Source organism: Anopheles coluzzii, chromosome X (genome assembly GCF_943734685.1).
Source record: "Anopheles coluzzii chromosome X, AcolN3, whole genome shotgun sequence".
In the NCBI taxonomy this organism is placed as follows: domain Eukaryota; kingdom Metazoa; phylum Arthropoda; class Insecta; order Diptera; family Culicidae; genus Anopheles; species Anopheles coluzzii.
The window spans coordinates 6,836,988-6,851,050 of NC_064669.1; the positions used below are offsets into that span (position 1 = coordinate 6,836,988).

At 54.5% G+C, this 14,063-nt stretch overlaps 1 protein-coding gene across 1 annotated transcript; it reads right to left on the reverse strand.

Moving 5' to 3' along the window:
• Positions 1–375: 375 nt before the first annotated feature.
• On the reverse strand, positions 376–11,954 carry LOC120955265 (anaphase-promoting complex subunit 1). Its single transcript, XM_040375978.2, has 5 exons — positions 11,502–11,954; positions 10,203–11,419; positions 3,038–7,297; positions 1,481–1,838; positions 376–1,404 (listed from the first exon to the last, which is right to left on the reverse strand). Exons 1-5 carry the CDS (start codon positions 11,523–11,525, stop codon positions 1,024–1,026), a joined length of 6,240 nt encoding a protein of 2,079 aa, XP_040231912.2. The 5' UTR covers positions 11,526–11,954; the 3' UTR covers positions 376–1,023.
• Between the last annotated feature and the right edge of the window lie 2,109 nt (positions 11,955–14,063).

Sequence of the window (14,063 nt, forward strand, 5' to 3'; positions counted from 1 at the left end):
CTTGCTCTCGCGATCACACGATCGGTCGATATTTGTTTTCTCCCCATTCGAATGTGATCTTTGTATCGCTCTTTGTTTGGCACTTTACGGTGCCCTTTTTCCGTCTCGCTCGGTTCGCGTTCTGACCGATCATCCCGATTTAAGCATGGCAGGGGTCGTGTCCCGATTAGCTAACGCGTTGACCGTTGTTTTTTGCTTGAAATTTGTTCAACCACACCACAAGAAAAAAACAATCAAAAATCGGGAGATAAAAAAGCAGCAAAAAATTAGCCGCACCATACCGTGGCTCAAAGTTGAGGTGTGTGTGTACGGGAGAATATTTTCTTTCGCACAAACGAAGGACGCTGTCGACGATTTCAATGCACGTTTTCAGTCTTTTATGAAATAACGCTCAATTTGAATTGTTTATTTTGCTTATCTCGCATACGTGACAGCAATTCCTTCTGTTCAAATGTTTCAAATCCTTTTCTACAAAAAAAATCCGTTTAGTTTGAATATTTTAGTTACTTGTATTATAATTACATAAACAATTGAAAAAAAGTAAATTATTTTCCCCCCTCATTTGGCTGGCCCATATGCGGGGAGGCATGTGGTAGGCGCAGCAAAATTTAAACGGGAACATACCGATAACCGTTTAAATTTAAACCATCAGAATGGAAATGAAAAATTTAGCGTTAAACCTCAACTCAAGCAAACAGCCAAAACACGTGCAGCGGTGTTGATTGCGGCGACGCTTATTAAACCTACCTATCGCATGTGTGTTTGTGTGTTAAAGGAATGACCTGTGCTGTCAACTGGCAAAAAGCTGTGCCGTTTGAAAATCCTTTCAAAGGAGACGTATTACACCATGAGATTCTAACGCTACATGGCCGTTTAATCTGTCGTTCTCTCTGTCTTTCTTTTTTTCTCAAATCTCCATCTCTTACTGTGCTACAGTATGCGCCTACACTCCTACACAAAACAGCCCTAAATATACCGTTTCAAAAAAAAAGCTCACTCAGTGCTAACTGCTGCTGATAACTGCTATTCCAGCCCGCCCTGCAGCAACCGGTCGTACGGCAGCTCGTACAGCACGATCAGCTTGACCAGCACGCGCAGCTGCTCCCGGCGCCGCTCCGGATCGACACCGCGGCGTTCCTGCTCCTGCTGCGGCTGGCCAGCGTGGCCGTCGTCGTCGTCACCCAGCTGCAAGTACTGCCGGATGACGGTGCGATAGCGGGCCCGCTGCTCGTCGCACCGCTGCCAGATGCGCTTCAGCAGCGACTGCAGCAGATTGCTGACCACCAGGCAGCGGGCGTCCGGTGCCCGGTGCGGCCAGGCCTGCTTCTCCAGTGCCGCCCGGAGCAGCCGCAGCTGCCAGGCGTCGAGCGATTTGTTCGTGCGGCGCTTATCGTCCTGCAATATCTGGTTGTGCAAAGGAAAAAAAAAGCAATATTAATAGGGAAGAACAGCTTTGCGCCTCACTTTTCGGTGGCCGTACCTGTGTCAGCCCGAGCAAGATCGGCAGCCCGTGCAGCCGGTCGCCCATCACACTGTCCGCGACTAGGCGCGCGTACAGCAGCACGCTGTGGCGCAGCTCGTCGCTGTGGCCGGCCGGCTCGATCGGCCACCGGAGGGCGGGCCGGTCCGGCTGCAGCAGCAGCGTGCGCGTCGTGTTGATCACGTCCGGCTGGTCGACCAGCTGCAGCAGGTTGAGCGGCTCGAAGTGCCACCGGCTGTGGTTCGGCTGGCTGAACGCATTCATCTGGCTCGTGATGAGCCGGGTCGGATCTTCCTGGTAGGTGAGGCAACCGGTGCGCTGCTTCACGTCCACCCGCTCGTTCCTCTTGAAGATGCTCCTGCGATTATTGATGACGGAAAGAAGGAAAAACGATTAGGCACGCGAGTAGTGATGGGAAAAATGGAGCTTTCGTTGGAATCGATTTCGGCTAGCTCCGAAGTTTACTGGTATCGATTCCGGATAGTAGGTACGGAATCAGTTTCCGGAATCGATTACGGATAGTAGGTCCGGAATCGATTTCGGAATTGGCTCCGGAACTAGCTCCGGAATCGGAATTGATACCGAAATGAAAATCGGCTTCGGATTCGGAATCGGCTCCGTAATTGGAATCGGTTTCGGAATTGGTTGCGGAATCGGAATTGGCTCCGAAATCAGAATCGGTTCCGGATTGGGAATCGGCTCCGGATTCGGAATCGGCTCCGGAATTGGAATCTGTTCCGGAATTAGCTCCGTTATCAGAATCGAAATCGAAGTCGGTTTCGGCACCTCCATAAGAATAGGCTACGTATTGATACCCGTAAAGAATCAAGATTTACTTGTAAACGTTCCATTCCTGATGGAGATTCCCGGACGGATTTAGTTCGTGAAACTTCTTATTTCAATTCAAGTTCTAATTCTTATTCCGGAGCTAATTTCATTTCTGGAGTCAATCCTGATTCCGTTACCGGAGATAATTGCGATTCGCAGGTTGATTCTGATTCCGTAGCCGCTTCTGATTTCGAAGTCAACTCCGGAATCGACTCCGAAGTCCAACCCGGATTCAGCTCCAGCATCAGAATTGGTTCCGTAATTGGCTCTGGAATCGACTCCAGAATCGGTTCCGGAATCGACTCCCGAATAGGAATCGGCTCGAAAACTAGCTCCAGAATAGGTTCCGGAATCGAAATCGGCTTCTGAATCGGATTGGCTCCGGATTCGGAATTGGTTCCGAAATCAGAATTGGATCGGGAATCGGAATTGGTTCTGAAATCGGCTCAGGAATTGATTTCGCTTCTGTAACTTCTCATTTCAATTCAAGAATGGATTCGCATTGCGAAGCTGATTTCATTTCTGGAGACAATCCTGATTCCGTTACCGGAGATAATTGTGATTCTGTGATCGATTCCAATCCCGCAGACGATTCTGAATCGACTCCAAAATCATCTCTGAAGTCAACTCCGGAATCACCTCTGGATTCGGCTACGGAATTGGAATCGATAACAGCATCAGAATCGGCTCCGAGTTCAACAGCTCCTACCCTCCCACGCCCCTACTCACTCCAGTATCTGCCAGTTGTGGTGCCGGTCGAACCGGAAGTGCCAGAAGTTTTCATCGCACACCTCGAGCCAGGCGAGCGTGCCGAGCTCGGGCAGCAGGCACGGCGCAAACTGCTCGACCGGCTGGTGCTCCCGCCCGACCGCCGCGTACCGGATGCGGCACAGGCTGAGCCGCCCGGTGTCGATGCTGCGCGGCAGAAAGATGCGCGGCTCGATCGCGAGCACGTACAGGTGCCGGAACGCCTGCAGATGGTACCGGTTGTCGTTGCTGTACGTGGGGAACTTCGGGAAGATCGCGCAGACGAGGGCCGCTATCGCCTCGGGCGACCGGGACAGCGTGAACCGGCCGGCGCCCAAAAACAGAAACCCAAGCGCCATATGCACCGCCATGTGCGAGCCGTACGTCACGTGCTGGAAGCCGATGCGCGACCGCAGCATGCGGATGGGGCGCAGCACGCGCAGACTGCCCGTGCCGGCCAGCACGAGCGAGAGGGCGAGCAGCAGCATTATCGTGCAGTTCTCGATCACCTGGCTGCCGACGAGCCGGGCCAGGCTGGTGGGCGGTTCGGCCGAGCCCTTCTGCAGCCGGACGCCCTGCTCGATGAAGTACTGCAGGTAGTGGTCGAGCGTCTCGACGGCCGTCTCGCTGGCGGTGCCGGCGTACCGCAGCCCGATCGCGACCGCACTCCCGCACACCACGCTACAGTACGCCTGGCTGTACAGCACCTGCTCGAACTTGGACAGCCGGTGGGAGAAGGCGGGTCCACCAGCGCCGCCACCATCACCGGGAGCGTCCGACTCCTCCGCCGTCTCCGCAGTGCCCATTGTGTCGTCCTGCGGCTGCTGCTGCTGCTGCTGCTGCTGCTGTGGAGCATCGCACGTGAGGGAAATGTTTTGCCGTAGCAGGTCGGGCAGCTGCTGCTCCACCCAGCCGCACGTCGGCTCGATCCGATGCCAGTGGATGAGGTGCCGGGCGACGGTGCGCAGCTGCAGCAGGTCGGGCCGCAGATGCTGCAGTATGTACAGCGTGTTCGGTGGCTCGAGCAGCCGCGCGATCGGCTCGTTCCCGGTGGCGAAGTACATCAGGCCGAGGGCGAGCGTGGCGCCCGGCGCCGTCACGTCCACGTTCACCGTCGGGCCCTCCTTGATCTGGAACGAGGGCAGCCGGTACTTTTCCTTCTGCGCACCGACCATCAGCCGCCGGTTGCCCCCGTTCATGTAGTAGTAGAGCGTGTCGGGCAGGGCGAGATCGTGCAGCGACGAGGAGCAGTCGCCGAGCCCGAGCGTCACCAGGCCGAGGGCGAGCCCGGCCGTCAGCGCGTACGACTCCCGCTCGACGTAGTTCTCCATCTCCGGGCCGGGCGGGCGGCCAATCTCCTGCAGCAGCACCTCGACCATGTGCCGCTTGGCCGTGCCCTGGTAGAGCAGGCCGACGCCGAACAGGGCCGCCACCTGCAGGTTCTGCGAGATGTCCAGCTCGACCGCGGTCGGGGGCAGCAGTGCCTCGACGTGCACCGCCAGCAGCCGGGTGATGGTGAGGTCGGAGGTGCCGCGGTACGCCGCGGACAGCCCCACCATCAGCCCGAGCCGCACCATCTCGTCCGAGCGCAGCATGTAGTCGAAGATGCTGTACAGCGACAGCTTGCGCAGGTGCCCGGTCAGCCCCAGGGCCATCAGGAACCCGCCGTGCTCGGTGGAGGTGTCCGTGCCGGCCGGCAGCAGCGTGCTTCTCCCTCCGCCCTGCCGATTGTTCGTGATCCAGGTAGAGGTGAGGTGGGGCGTGTCGGGGTAAATGCGCAGCCCGGCCGCGACGCCGTTGTGAAACGCGGGCCACAGGCTCATGTTGGCCGGCACTTCGATCTGCTGGATCTCGATCGTGGTGCCGCGCGTGACGTCCCGCCCGGACAGGCAGAGGCGCGGCACGCGCACCGTTTCCGTCTCGCTCGGCCGGCTCGAGCAGACGGTCAGCATGCCCCGCCCGACCGGCAGCGCCATCGTGCGCAGGCAGAGCATGTACAGCCGGCGCTCCTGCTCCTCCAGGAACTCGTGGTCGGGCGTGGTCGCCGACTGGGGCAGATTGATCTGGATGCGGGCGGCACTGTTCAGGAAGCTGCGCACGTCCTCGATGCGCCGATCGTCCGGAAAGCGCAGCTGCAACACCTCCCCGTCCATCCCGCCCATGCCGTCCTCGTCCTGGGTGGGCTGGCCCGGCCGCAGCCCGTCCTCCTTCGGGGCGGCCGACGTGCCGCTGCCGGTCGACGCGATCCCGGCAGCAGTGGTGCCGCCGGTCGGCCCAGCCGATCCCGCCCCGACCACCTCGATTTCGCTCATCTCGTGCTGCCAGCTGGCGATCTCGTCGTACTGGGGCGTCGCCGCCCGTCGGTTGGCCCGCTCGGTGGGCTCGGGCGCCCGCAGGTCCGGCACCCAATCGGGCAGCCCGCTCGCCAGCCCGTGGGCGCGCAGCTCCGGCCGCAGCAGCAGCTCGTAGTAGACGGCCTGCAGCCCGTGCGACAGGTACTGCCGGCAGCCCTCGAGGTAGTTCAGCACGAGGTAGCGCAGCGCGATCGGCAGCTGCTCCAGCTGGTCCCGGGTGTAGCCGCGCTCGACCAGAAACGCCAGCACGGTGTCGCCCGTCCGCTCGAACGCGGCGGTTGCCGTTTGGCTGCCCGCGTGGTTCGTCGCCTGCAGTGCAAGGGGGCGGGTGCGCTGCCGGGTGAAAAACTCCTCCGAAAGGACCGACGCGAGATGCTGGCGCACCCAGCGCTGCGCGCTCGGCACGCGGTAGATGTACGCGACGAGCGTCAGCATGTCGTAGCTGAGATCGTTGATGCCGGGCCGGTGCGGGAACGGGGCGTCCGCACCCTTGCACCCTTCCGCCAGCAGCCGCTCCAGGTAGCGAAAGATGGCCGGCGGCAGGGCGAGCGATTCGCCCAGCCGGCCGAACAGGGCCGGCTCCTCGATCAGGCAGCTGCCGTGCCGCCGGTACCGATCGAACAGCTCGGGAAAGTCGACCAGATAGTGCAGCTGGTACACGGCGAGCTGGGCGTCCGCCGCGAGACAGTAGAGGAAGTCGGCGAGCCGACGTAGCTCGTCCGCCCGGCACACGTTCAGCTTGAAGTCCTCGTACAGCAGGTGCAGCATCTGCAGGAAGTCGGGAATGTGCGGGTAGAGGCTGTTCAGCTCGCGCCGCTGGTACGGCCGGCGGCCGCCGGGCTGCTCCGCCACACCCTCGGCCGGCCGGTCCGTCGCGTGCCGCACCAGAAACTCCCAGTCGGCCGGCTGGCCGTGGGTGGCGTCCCCGCGGCGCCGCTTCTTCGGCTCCTCGGCGCACGGGCAGCTGCCCGAGCCGGCCGGCTGGCCCGTTGCGTCGGCCGCCCGATCGTCCGCGGCGGGCGGGCCCACCGGCCGGCCCATCATCGTGAAGAGCAGCGTGCGAAACAGGTCCCACTCCTGGTGCGCACTGAGGCCGGCGTGCGAGCCGGGCACGTTGCGCGTACTGTACCAGTGGATGAGCAGCTCGTGCATGGTGGTGGTCGGGAGGGCGTGCCGCAGCACGGCCAGGCAGCTCCGCACCAGGTGCGACTCGGCAAGCGGAGCCAGCGACAGCCGGACGAGCCGCTCGTTGCCGAACACGAGCGTGAAGCGCGAGCCGGTCGCGTCGCGCAGCGCCACGATCGGGCTGTGGTCGGTGCGCAGCACGTACTTGCTGCCCGAGGGGCACGTGCCCGCCAGCGGGGCGGGCCGCACCGGGGAGAGCAGGTGCAGCTCCTCCTCGAACTTCCCGTGCCCGGGCGACACGTTCGGCAGGAGCGTGCTGCGGCGCGGGAAACCCTCCTGCCCGGTGCTGGTAGCCGTGTCCGGCTTGCTGCTGCTACTGAGTGCGCTGGGACGATTCGGCACGAAAGGGGGCCGGGTTGGCGGTGGTGGCGGCGCCGCCACTGGACCGCTGGCCGCGCCGGTGACGTGCGCGCGGAAGCAGCTGCTGCTCGGCAGCCCGTTCAGGTGCAGCTTGCCGACGGCGATGCAGCCACTGTACAGCACCAGCCGGCCGGTCGGGTCGAGCAGCACGATCAGGTTGACCTGCTCGAGGGATACGGCGGAGCGGGCCGGCAGCGTGCTGATGCCGAGCACGTTCAGCGCGGTCGGGCTGTACTGGACCAGCGTGAGCCGGAAGGCCCGGGCCTGCAGGAAGCAGATGTACGTGTTGCCGACGAGATCGGTATGCAGGAAGGCGCCGGTCGCCATTTCGCCGTCGGTAGCGCTGGCAAGAGAGAAAGAGAGAGAAAGAGATTGATAAAACGTTTTGTGGTTTAGATTTAATTTGTACCCGCAAAATGTATCAAAATTGTAAGGTAAAGTGTGCACAAACAGGAATTTCCCATTGTTTATTTTACGGTTTCGCAAACATATTTGAATGATATCATCCATCTTCCCAACAGTTTTGCAATAATTGGTAAAAAGAAATCACAAACAATTGGACAAAAGTCAATTAATTGATGCGGCAAACAGAACAATATTAATCTATTTTTGTTAATTTACCAAGAGGACATTTTTTTATTCACCATCCACCATAACCCTACATTCGAGATACACTGAGGATAAGGTAAATGTTGCACTTCGTAAACTGAAATCATCGTTTTCCCCAGGTCCGAACGGTATACCGTCATGTGTCTTCGTTCCACTTTTGCAGCGGCTTTTCTGCAGATCCTTCAAGGAAGGATGTGTTCCGGAAACCATCTGGAAATCTGTGTGGATATGTCCTGTGTATAAAAAAAGGGTTCGTTCAGTAGCTTCTAACTATCGTGGTCTGTAATCTGTGCTAGTGATGAGTAAAATTGGCAAAAGTCCCGAGTCGGAGTCAGTTGGAGTCGGCTTCCGAAACGAAGGCCTCTATAGGAAATGCACGCGCATAGTGAAAGACAAAAAAACACAAACCCAACGAAATGGAATGCCTGATCACAAGCACATTGCCTCAGGTGACTCCGATCGATCTGGACAACTACAAATGACTACAACTCCGGACGACTCCGAACGACTCCGAACGACTCTGGACGATTCCGATCGACACCAGGCGACTCCGGACGATTCCGGGCGACTTCACACGACACTGTTTCCGGGCGACTTCGGACGACTCCAGACGACTCCTGGCAACTCAGAATGATTCCGACTCCGGGCGACTTCGGACGACTCGGGACGACTCCTGGCAACTCCAGACGACTCCTGGCAACTCCAAACGACTCCTGGCAACTCAGAACGATTCCGACTCCGGGCGACTTCGGACGACTCGGGACGACTCCTGGCAACTCCAAACGACTCCTTGCAACTCAGAACGATTCCGACTCCGGGCGACTTCGGACGACTCCTGGCAATTCAGAACGATTCCGACTCCGAGCGACTTCGGACGACTCGGGACGACTCCTGGCAACTCAGAACGATTCCGACTCCGGGCGACTTCGGACGACTCCTGGCAACTCAGAACGATTCCGACTCCGGGCGACTTCGGACGACTCGGGACGACTCCTGGCAACTCCAAACGACTCCTGGCAACTCAGAACGATTCCGACTCCGGGCGACTTCGGACGACTCGGGACGACTCCTGGCAACACCAGACGACTCCTGGCAACTCCAGACGTCTCCTGGCAACTCCAGACGACTCCTGGCAACTCAGAACGATTCCGACTCCGGGCGACTCCGGATGGCTCCAGACAATTTCGAATGACTCTGGATAATGCTGGGCGGACCTGTCTTCCGGAGTCGGTTCGGAGGTTGTACCTAGTGTCGCAACAAGGATGGAGATCTGGTTAGTAACCACCCAGAGGTCCTCTCGCGATGTGCTTACTATTTTGATGAATTACTCAATCACCAGTTTAACGAACAGGTGGAGGCTTCACTAGCAGAGTCATGCTATTGCCACCTAGCATCGACGAAACATAAAAAGCTATCGGTCGGTCAAGAATTAAGGTGCCGGACTAGAACACGAAATACATCAAATTGTTACTTGGGATTGGAATCTCGGCATCATCTACCCCATATACAATAAGGGAGACAGGTTGGACTGCAACATCGAGAGCGTTATTACGGCGTTGAATACCGCCTATAAAATATGCTTGTCCCGTACGTCGAAGAGATAGCCGGAAACTATCAAAGAGAATTCCGAAACGGAAAATCAACCACTGATCAGATCTTCACCATGCGGCAGATTTTAGAGAAGATGGCTGAATACGGACACGGCACATACCATCTCTTCATTGACTTCAAAGCCGCATATGATAGCATAGCCAGGGTAAAACTGTACGACGCTTTGAGCTTGATTATAAATGCGGTAGGCCGTTGCTGCATAGTTAAAAATTCACCAATGGAAAGCTGAATCAGTTTGACGTAGGTGCGTATGCATGCTGGACTAAAGATACACGGGGCCCTTCCGCAATTGCTTACTTAGCTTACCACTTAAGTCGCCACTGACTGCACATAGCAAATTAGTACCACTAGCTACAATATACCAATATAAGCTAATATTCACTGAGGCTACGTTAAACAAAAATCAAACAATTGAAAAAAATCGTACAAAACGGAATAAACGGTTCGGTAACGGAATCAGAACTGACTCCAGAAGTGAAATTAGCTCTGGAATGAGATGCAGTTCTTGAATTGAAATAAGAAGTTTCAGAAGAGAATTCATTCCGGAAATCTCCATGAGAACTTCAGAGCCAATTCCGATTCCGGAGCCGATGTCGAATCCGGAACCGATTCCGATTCTAGAACCGATTATGATTACGTTGCCAATTCTGGAGCCGATTCCAATTCGGGAACCGATTTCGGAACCAATTTCGGAACCGATTCCGGAAACTGATTCTGAACCTACTATCCGGAATCGATTCCATAAAACTTCGGAGCTAGCTGGCATTGATTCCGACGAAAACTTAATTGTTCCCATCACTAGTTCATATGAAAAAGTGTTCCACCAAACCGTTCACACCCATTAGCAGTCCTTTTGCAAGGAAGCGTACCGATTCACCGATTCTGTTTAATATTTACAGACGCAAATTTCCAAAAATGGCAAAAATGGCAAAAATGGCAAACAATACGTTTAAAACCCCTTGAGAAAGTGTAAATAACCCATTACAACCTCCCCCGTAATGCACCGTCGCAAAACCTTAAAGCCTTACCTCCACGTCGAGCCGGGAGGATTGCCACCCGGTCCACCGGCACCGTTGCCACCGACGGTCCACACATGCTCGAGGCAGTACTGGGGTGCGAGCGGTTCGCTGCGCGGTTCCTGCTGCTCCGGCGCGAGACCCTGCCGGTCCAGCCCGGACAGGACGTCTTCGGCGAGCCGGGACGCCTGCTCGGAGAACGGATTGTTCGGCAGCTGGAACGACCCGAACCGGGACGAGACGGATGCGCTGGCACCGAGCTTGGAGGCGCCGGCAAGGCCCCCGCCGATAGTGCTAGTGCCAGCGACCGAACCGTGGTACAGCCCGCTGGCGTCACCGGTCTGCTGATGGGCGTAGCTGGCCTCCGAGTCGGCCGTGTCGGGCGCGAACGGTGCGTACCGCGTCTCGGGCAGATCTTCCTCCTCGGTTAGCCGCAGCTTGTAGATGACGTGCTTGCCGCTCGGCTCCACATACAGCAGCACCAGTGCGACCTGCTCGCTCGTAAACACCACCCGATAGTCGGGCTGATGCAGGAAGCCATAGTTCAGCCCGGTCAGCAGCAGCACCGGCTTCATCTCCTCCAGCGGGAAGGTGAGCGTGAAGAGGCGGGGCCACGGGACGGATTCGCTCCACGCCGCCGCCGCCGCCGCCGCCGTCGTCGTCTGCGTGCTGTCGGTCTGCTGCTCGAGCAGGATGCCGTCCGGCATCATCCACACCGCCGACACCGGGCACTGCAGCATCGCCTTGTACGTGTCGCCCCCGTCCAGAAACACGTGCAGCGTGTCCTTCTCGATCAGACAGATGGCGCTCTCCTGCGGGTCGGGCGCGCTCGGCGATGCCGTGTCGGGCCGGACGAACCGGCGCGGGCAGAAGAACGCGAACCGGATCGGCGTGTCGCAGGTGAACGTTTTCTGCGGCAGCCCGTCCGGCTCGTTGCTGATGCAGCGCGTCCACACGGCGGTCGGGCCGCACACGTACAGCTCCTCCTCGGTGCAAACGTACGGCGGCGTCACATCGCGGCTCGCGGTCGCCGTGGTAGGTCGGCCGAGGGGCAGCTCGCGCAGCCGATAGAACTCGGCCGGTTCCCGCTCGTCGAGCGAGATGTTCACGTTTTGCAGGCGCTGCAGCAGCAACAGGTCGACCGGGTGCTGGCCGGCCACCGGCAGCTCCTCGTCCGCGTTCGGCCCCGGATGATTTTCCACCACCAGACGGCCTCGTGGAAAGTATTCCTGTGTGGGTGTGGATGGTGAGTAAACGGTTGAGTGTAGTGTTCGGCGGTGAGGCAGCGAGGGATGCCCCCCGTGTTCCTACCAACGGTTCCGTGGCGGTAATCATCTTTTCCCCTTTATCTTCCAGATTTGCAACCTTAGCGAACCGACGGCGTCGACGGCGGTGGCACTGGGGGAAACATAACCAAACACAGGCACAAGCAAAAGCACCGGGGTTTGCGCGGAAAAAAACAACAACAACCAGAATGCGAAAGCTGCCGTCCCTGCTGTACGTTGATAAGGATTTGAGATCGTTTATTGGGGGTTTTTTGCACCACTTTTCTTTCGCTATGTTTCAGCACTAGTGACTCCAGCAATCCGGATTCCGGTTACCGGTACAGGCATAGGTAAACAAAAACGAAGCAGCCCTACCAATGTGTATCACATCGGCCAAAGGTGGTAGCCGCGCGTAATTCAAGGCAATTAACGTTCGCCTGTTTGACAGTTTGACAGTTAAGCGGTCAGTTGTGGCTGCACAGTGGAAGCGCCGCTCAAGATTTGCGTCAAAACTGTGAAGTGCGCTCTGAAGCCTGGAAATATTTCAAAATTATTTATTTATGAATTTTATAGCAATATGTAGATTTGTATTCAGAATAAAATCATTCTTTGAACCGCCGTGAATTTTAAACACTGTGAGCAGCGAGCGAGTTTTGAGTCACCAGCTTTTAATATGAAAATATTTAATAGAATCAAAATACAGCGGAATGTTACGTACAAGTGAAAAGCAACTTCATGTCGATTGTGGTGGAATGTGCGGAAATATTCCTACCAGCATTAAACGGCTTTGAAAGCATCGCCTTAGAAGACGAATATAGACTTCAACCGAAACTTTCACGGCTGTAACGGGTTCTCTTCGAAATCTTTCAAGTTTTTGATTCAATCAGAACAAATAGATTGTCCCCATCTTAGCTTGTGTATATACCGGTTTTGAACCCTCGCTGATGTAACTGCCAAATAAAGCAGTGACAACGCTTTTGGTTCCGAACCGAGAAAGCTTGTGCTAAAATCCTGATATTTTTTTTTGACCGGTTTTTTTTTCCTTTTATTGATTATTTATGTATAAATTTCATTTCATTTCATTTCATTTCATTTCATTTATTAATACAATATCCGCCATCAAGGCTAAATAAGGCAGACTTAAAACTAAATAAACCCTAACAAATAAACAAAATAATTCATGAAAAACTAAGCCTAACTAAACTAGTCTAGACCTAGCAAAAAAATTAAAGAAAAAAAACAAAGGTAGAGCGTAGAGACTATCAAAACTTAATGAAACTTAGAAGAATAATTAAAGAGAATTAGAAGAAAAAATACGGTTACGGAAAGAGTTGAGAGAGGAGTCGAAATCAAAGAGATAGTAAAAGTGGTTAAACAACCTGAAACAGGATAGAATAGGATCATTGAAAGTATAGAGAGTATGACGTGTTTCAATTGACAGAGGATCACGAGGACGAAGGGAACGAGAGGGAACATACAACGAGATGGACGAGAGTAAATCAGGAGCATCAGTATCAGAAAGTAATAAGCCACCAATAAAACATGCCTGAGACACTTGGCGGCGGAAGCTCAAAGAGTGAAGATTGAATAACTGCAATCTGTAAATTTCTTGCTATAATTAGCATAAACAAAAATAATTGAGAATCAAAATTAAAATAACAACTTTTAAAAAACTTAATAATTTCCCTACGTTCAGCTTTAATTATCGGAACAGGTGAAATATGTATCTCATTTCACCTTTTATTAGAGCTATCGCAATGAGCTTGATATTTTAACACCTTTCAACGGGTTTGTATTTAACAATTGAATAATGCAGAACATCTTTAATGAAGTGAAATATCTCAGAGCTTAATGCAAGAGAACATAACACGTAAATCGGGCTATCGAATCTCACACTCATCTGTGCTCATCACTACAACAGTGCAGTGTTGAAACCGCTTGTAAGGTTTTATTTTGGCAGCTACAAATTTTAATTTCAAATCCAAAATGAAATTTTTCACGGAAATATTTCAAAAGCATTTAATTACTACTAAATGCACTGCTAATCGCGTTCAATTAGCCGGCGATTACAAGGCGATTAGAAGGCATTTAAAAAAAATACGGGCAGGGAACGCTTTATCGCATGCGATTGGATCGAACGAATCGCAATGATTTCATCATTTGACGTTATCTGTCAAATTCCATATAAAATTTTGACAGGCCGCCCGACAAAATCGCATGCGAAAAAGCGTTGCCACCCGGCCATAATATGGTGTTCTATTCGAGTTTATTAGTTTCATAGAGTCAAAAATGTTTTCAAACAAGTTCTTCCAGCCGCAATTTGCCAAAAATGGAAGGATTTTGCTCAGATTGGACTGTCGTTGCTTGTTGCTCTAGTTTCTTCATAATGTTACAAGATTTTAAGTGCTTTTTCGGTGCTTGACAAAATAAATAATTACTTTAGTCGTAATACAACCAAAAAACGATGCTTTCAAAAGGCTTTTAGGGCGGTGGCAACGCTTTTTCGCATGCGATTTTATCGGACGGCCTGTCAAATTTTTATATGGGATTTGACAGATAACGTCGGTCGACGAAATCGCACCTCCGACGTTATCTGTCAAATCCCATA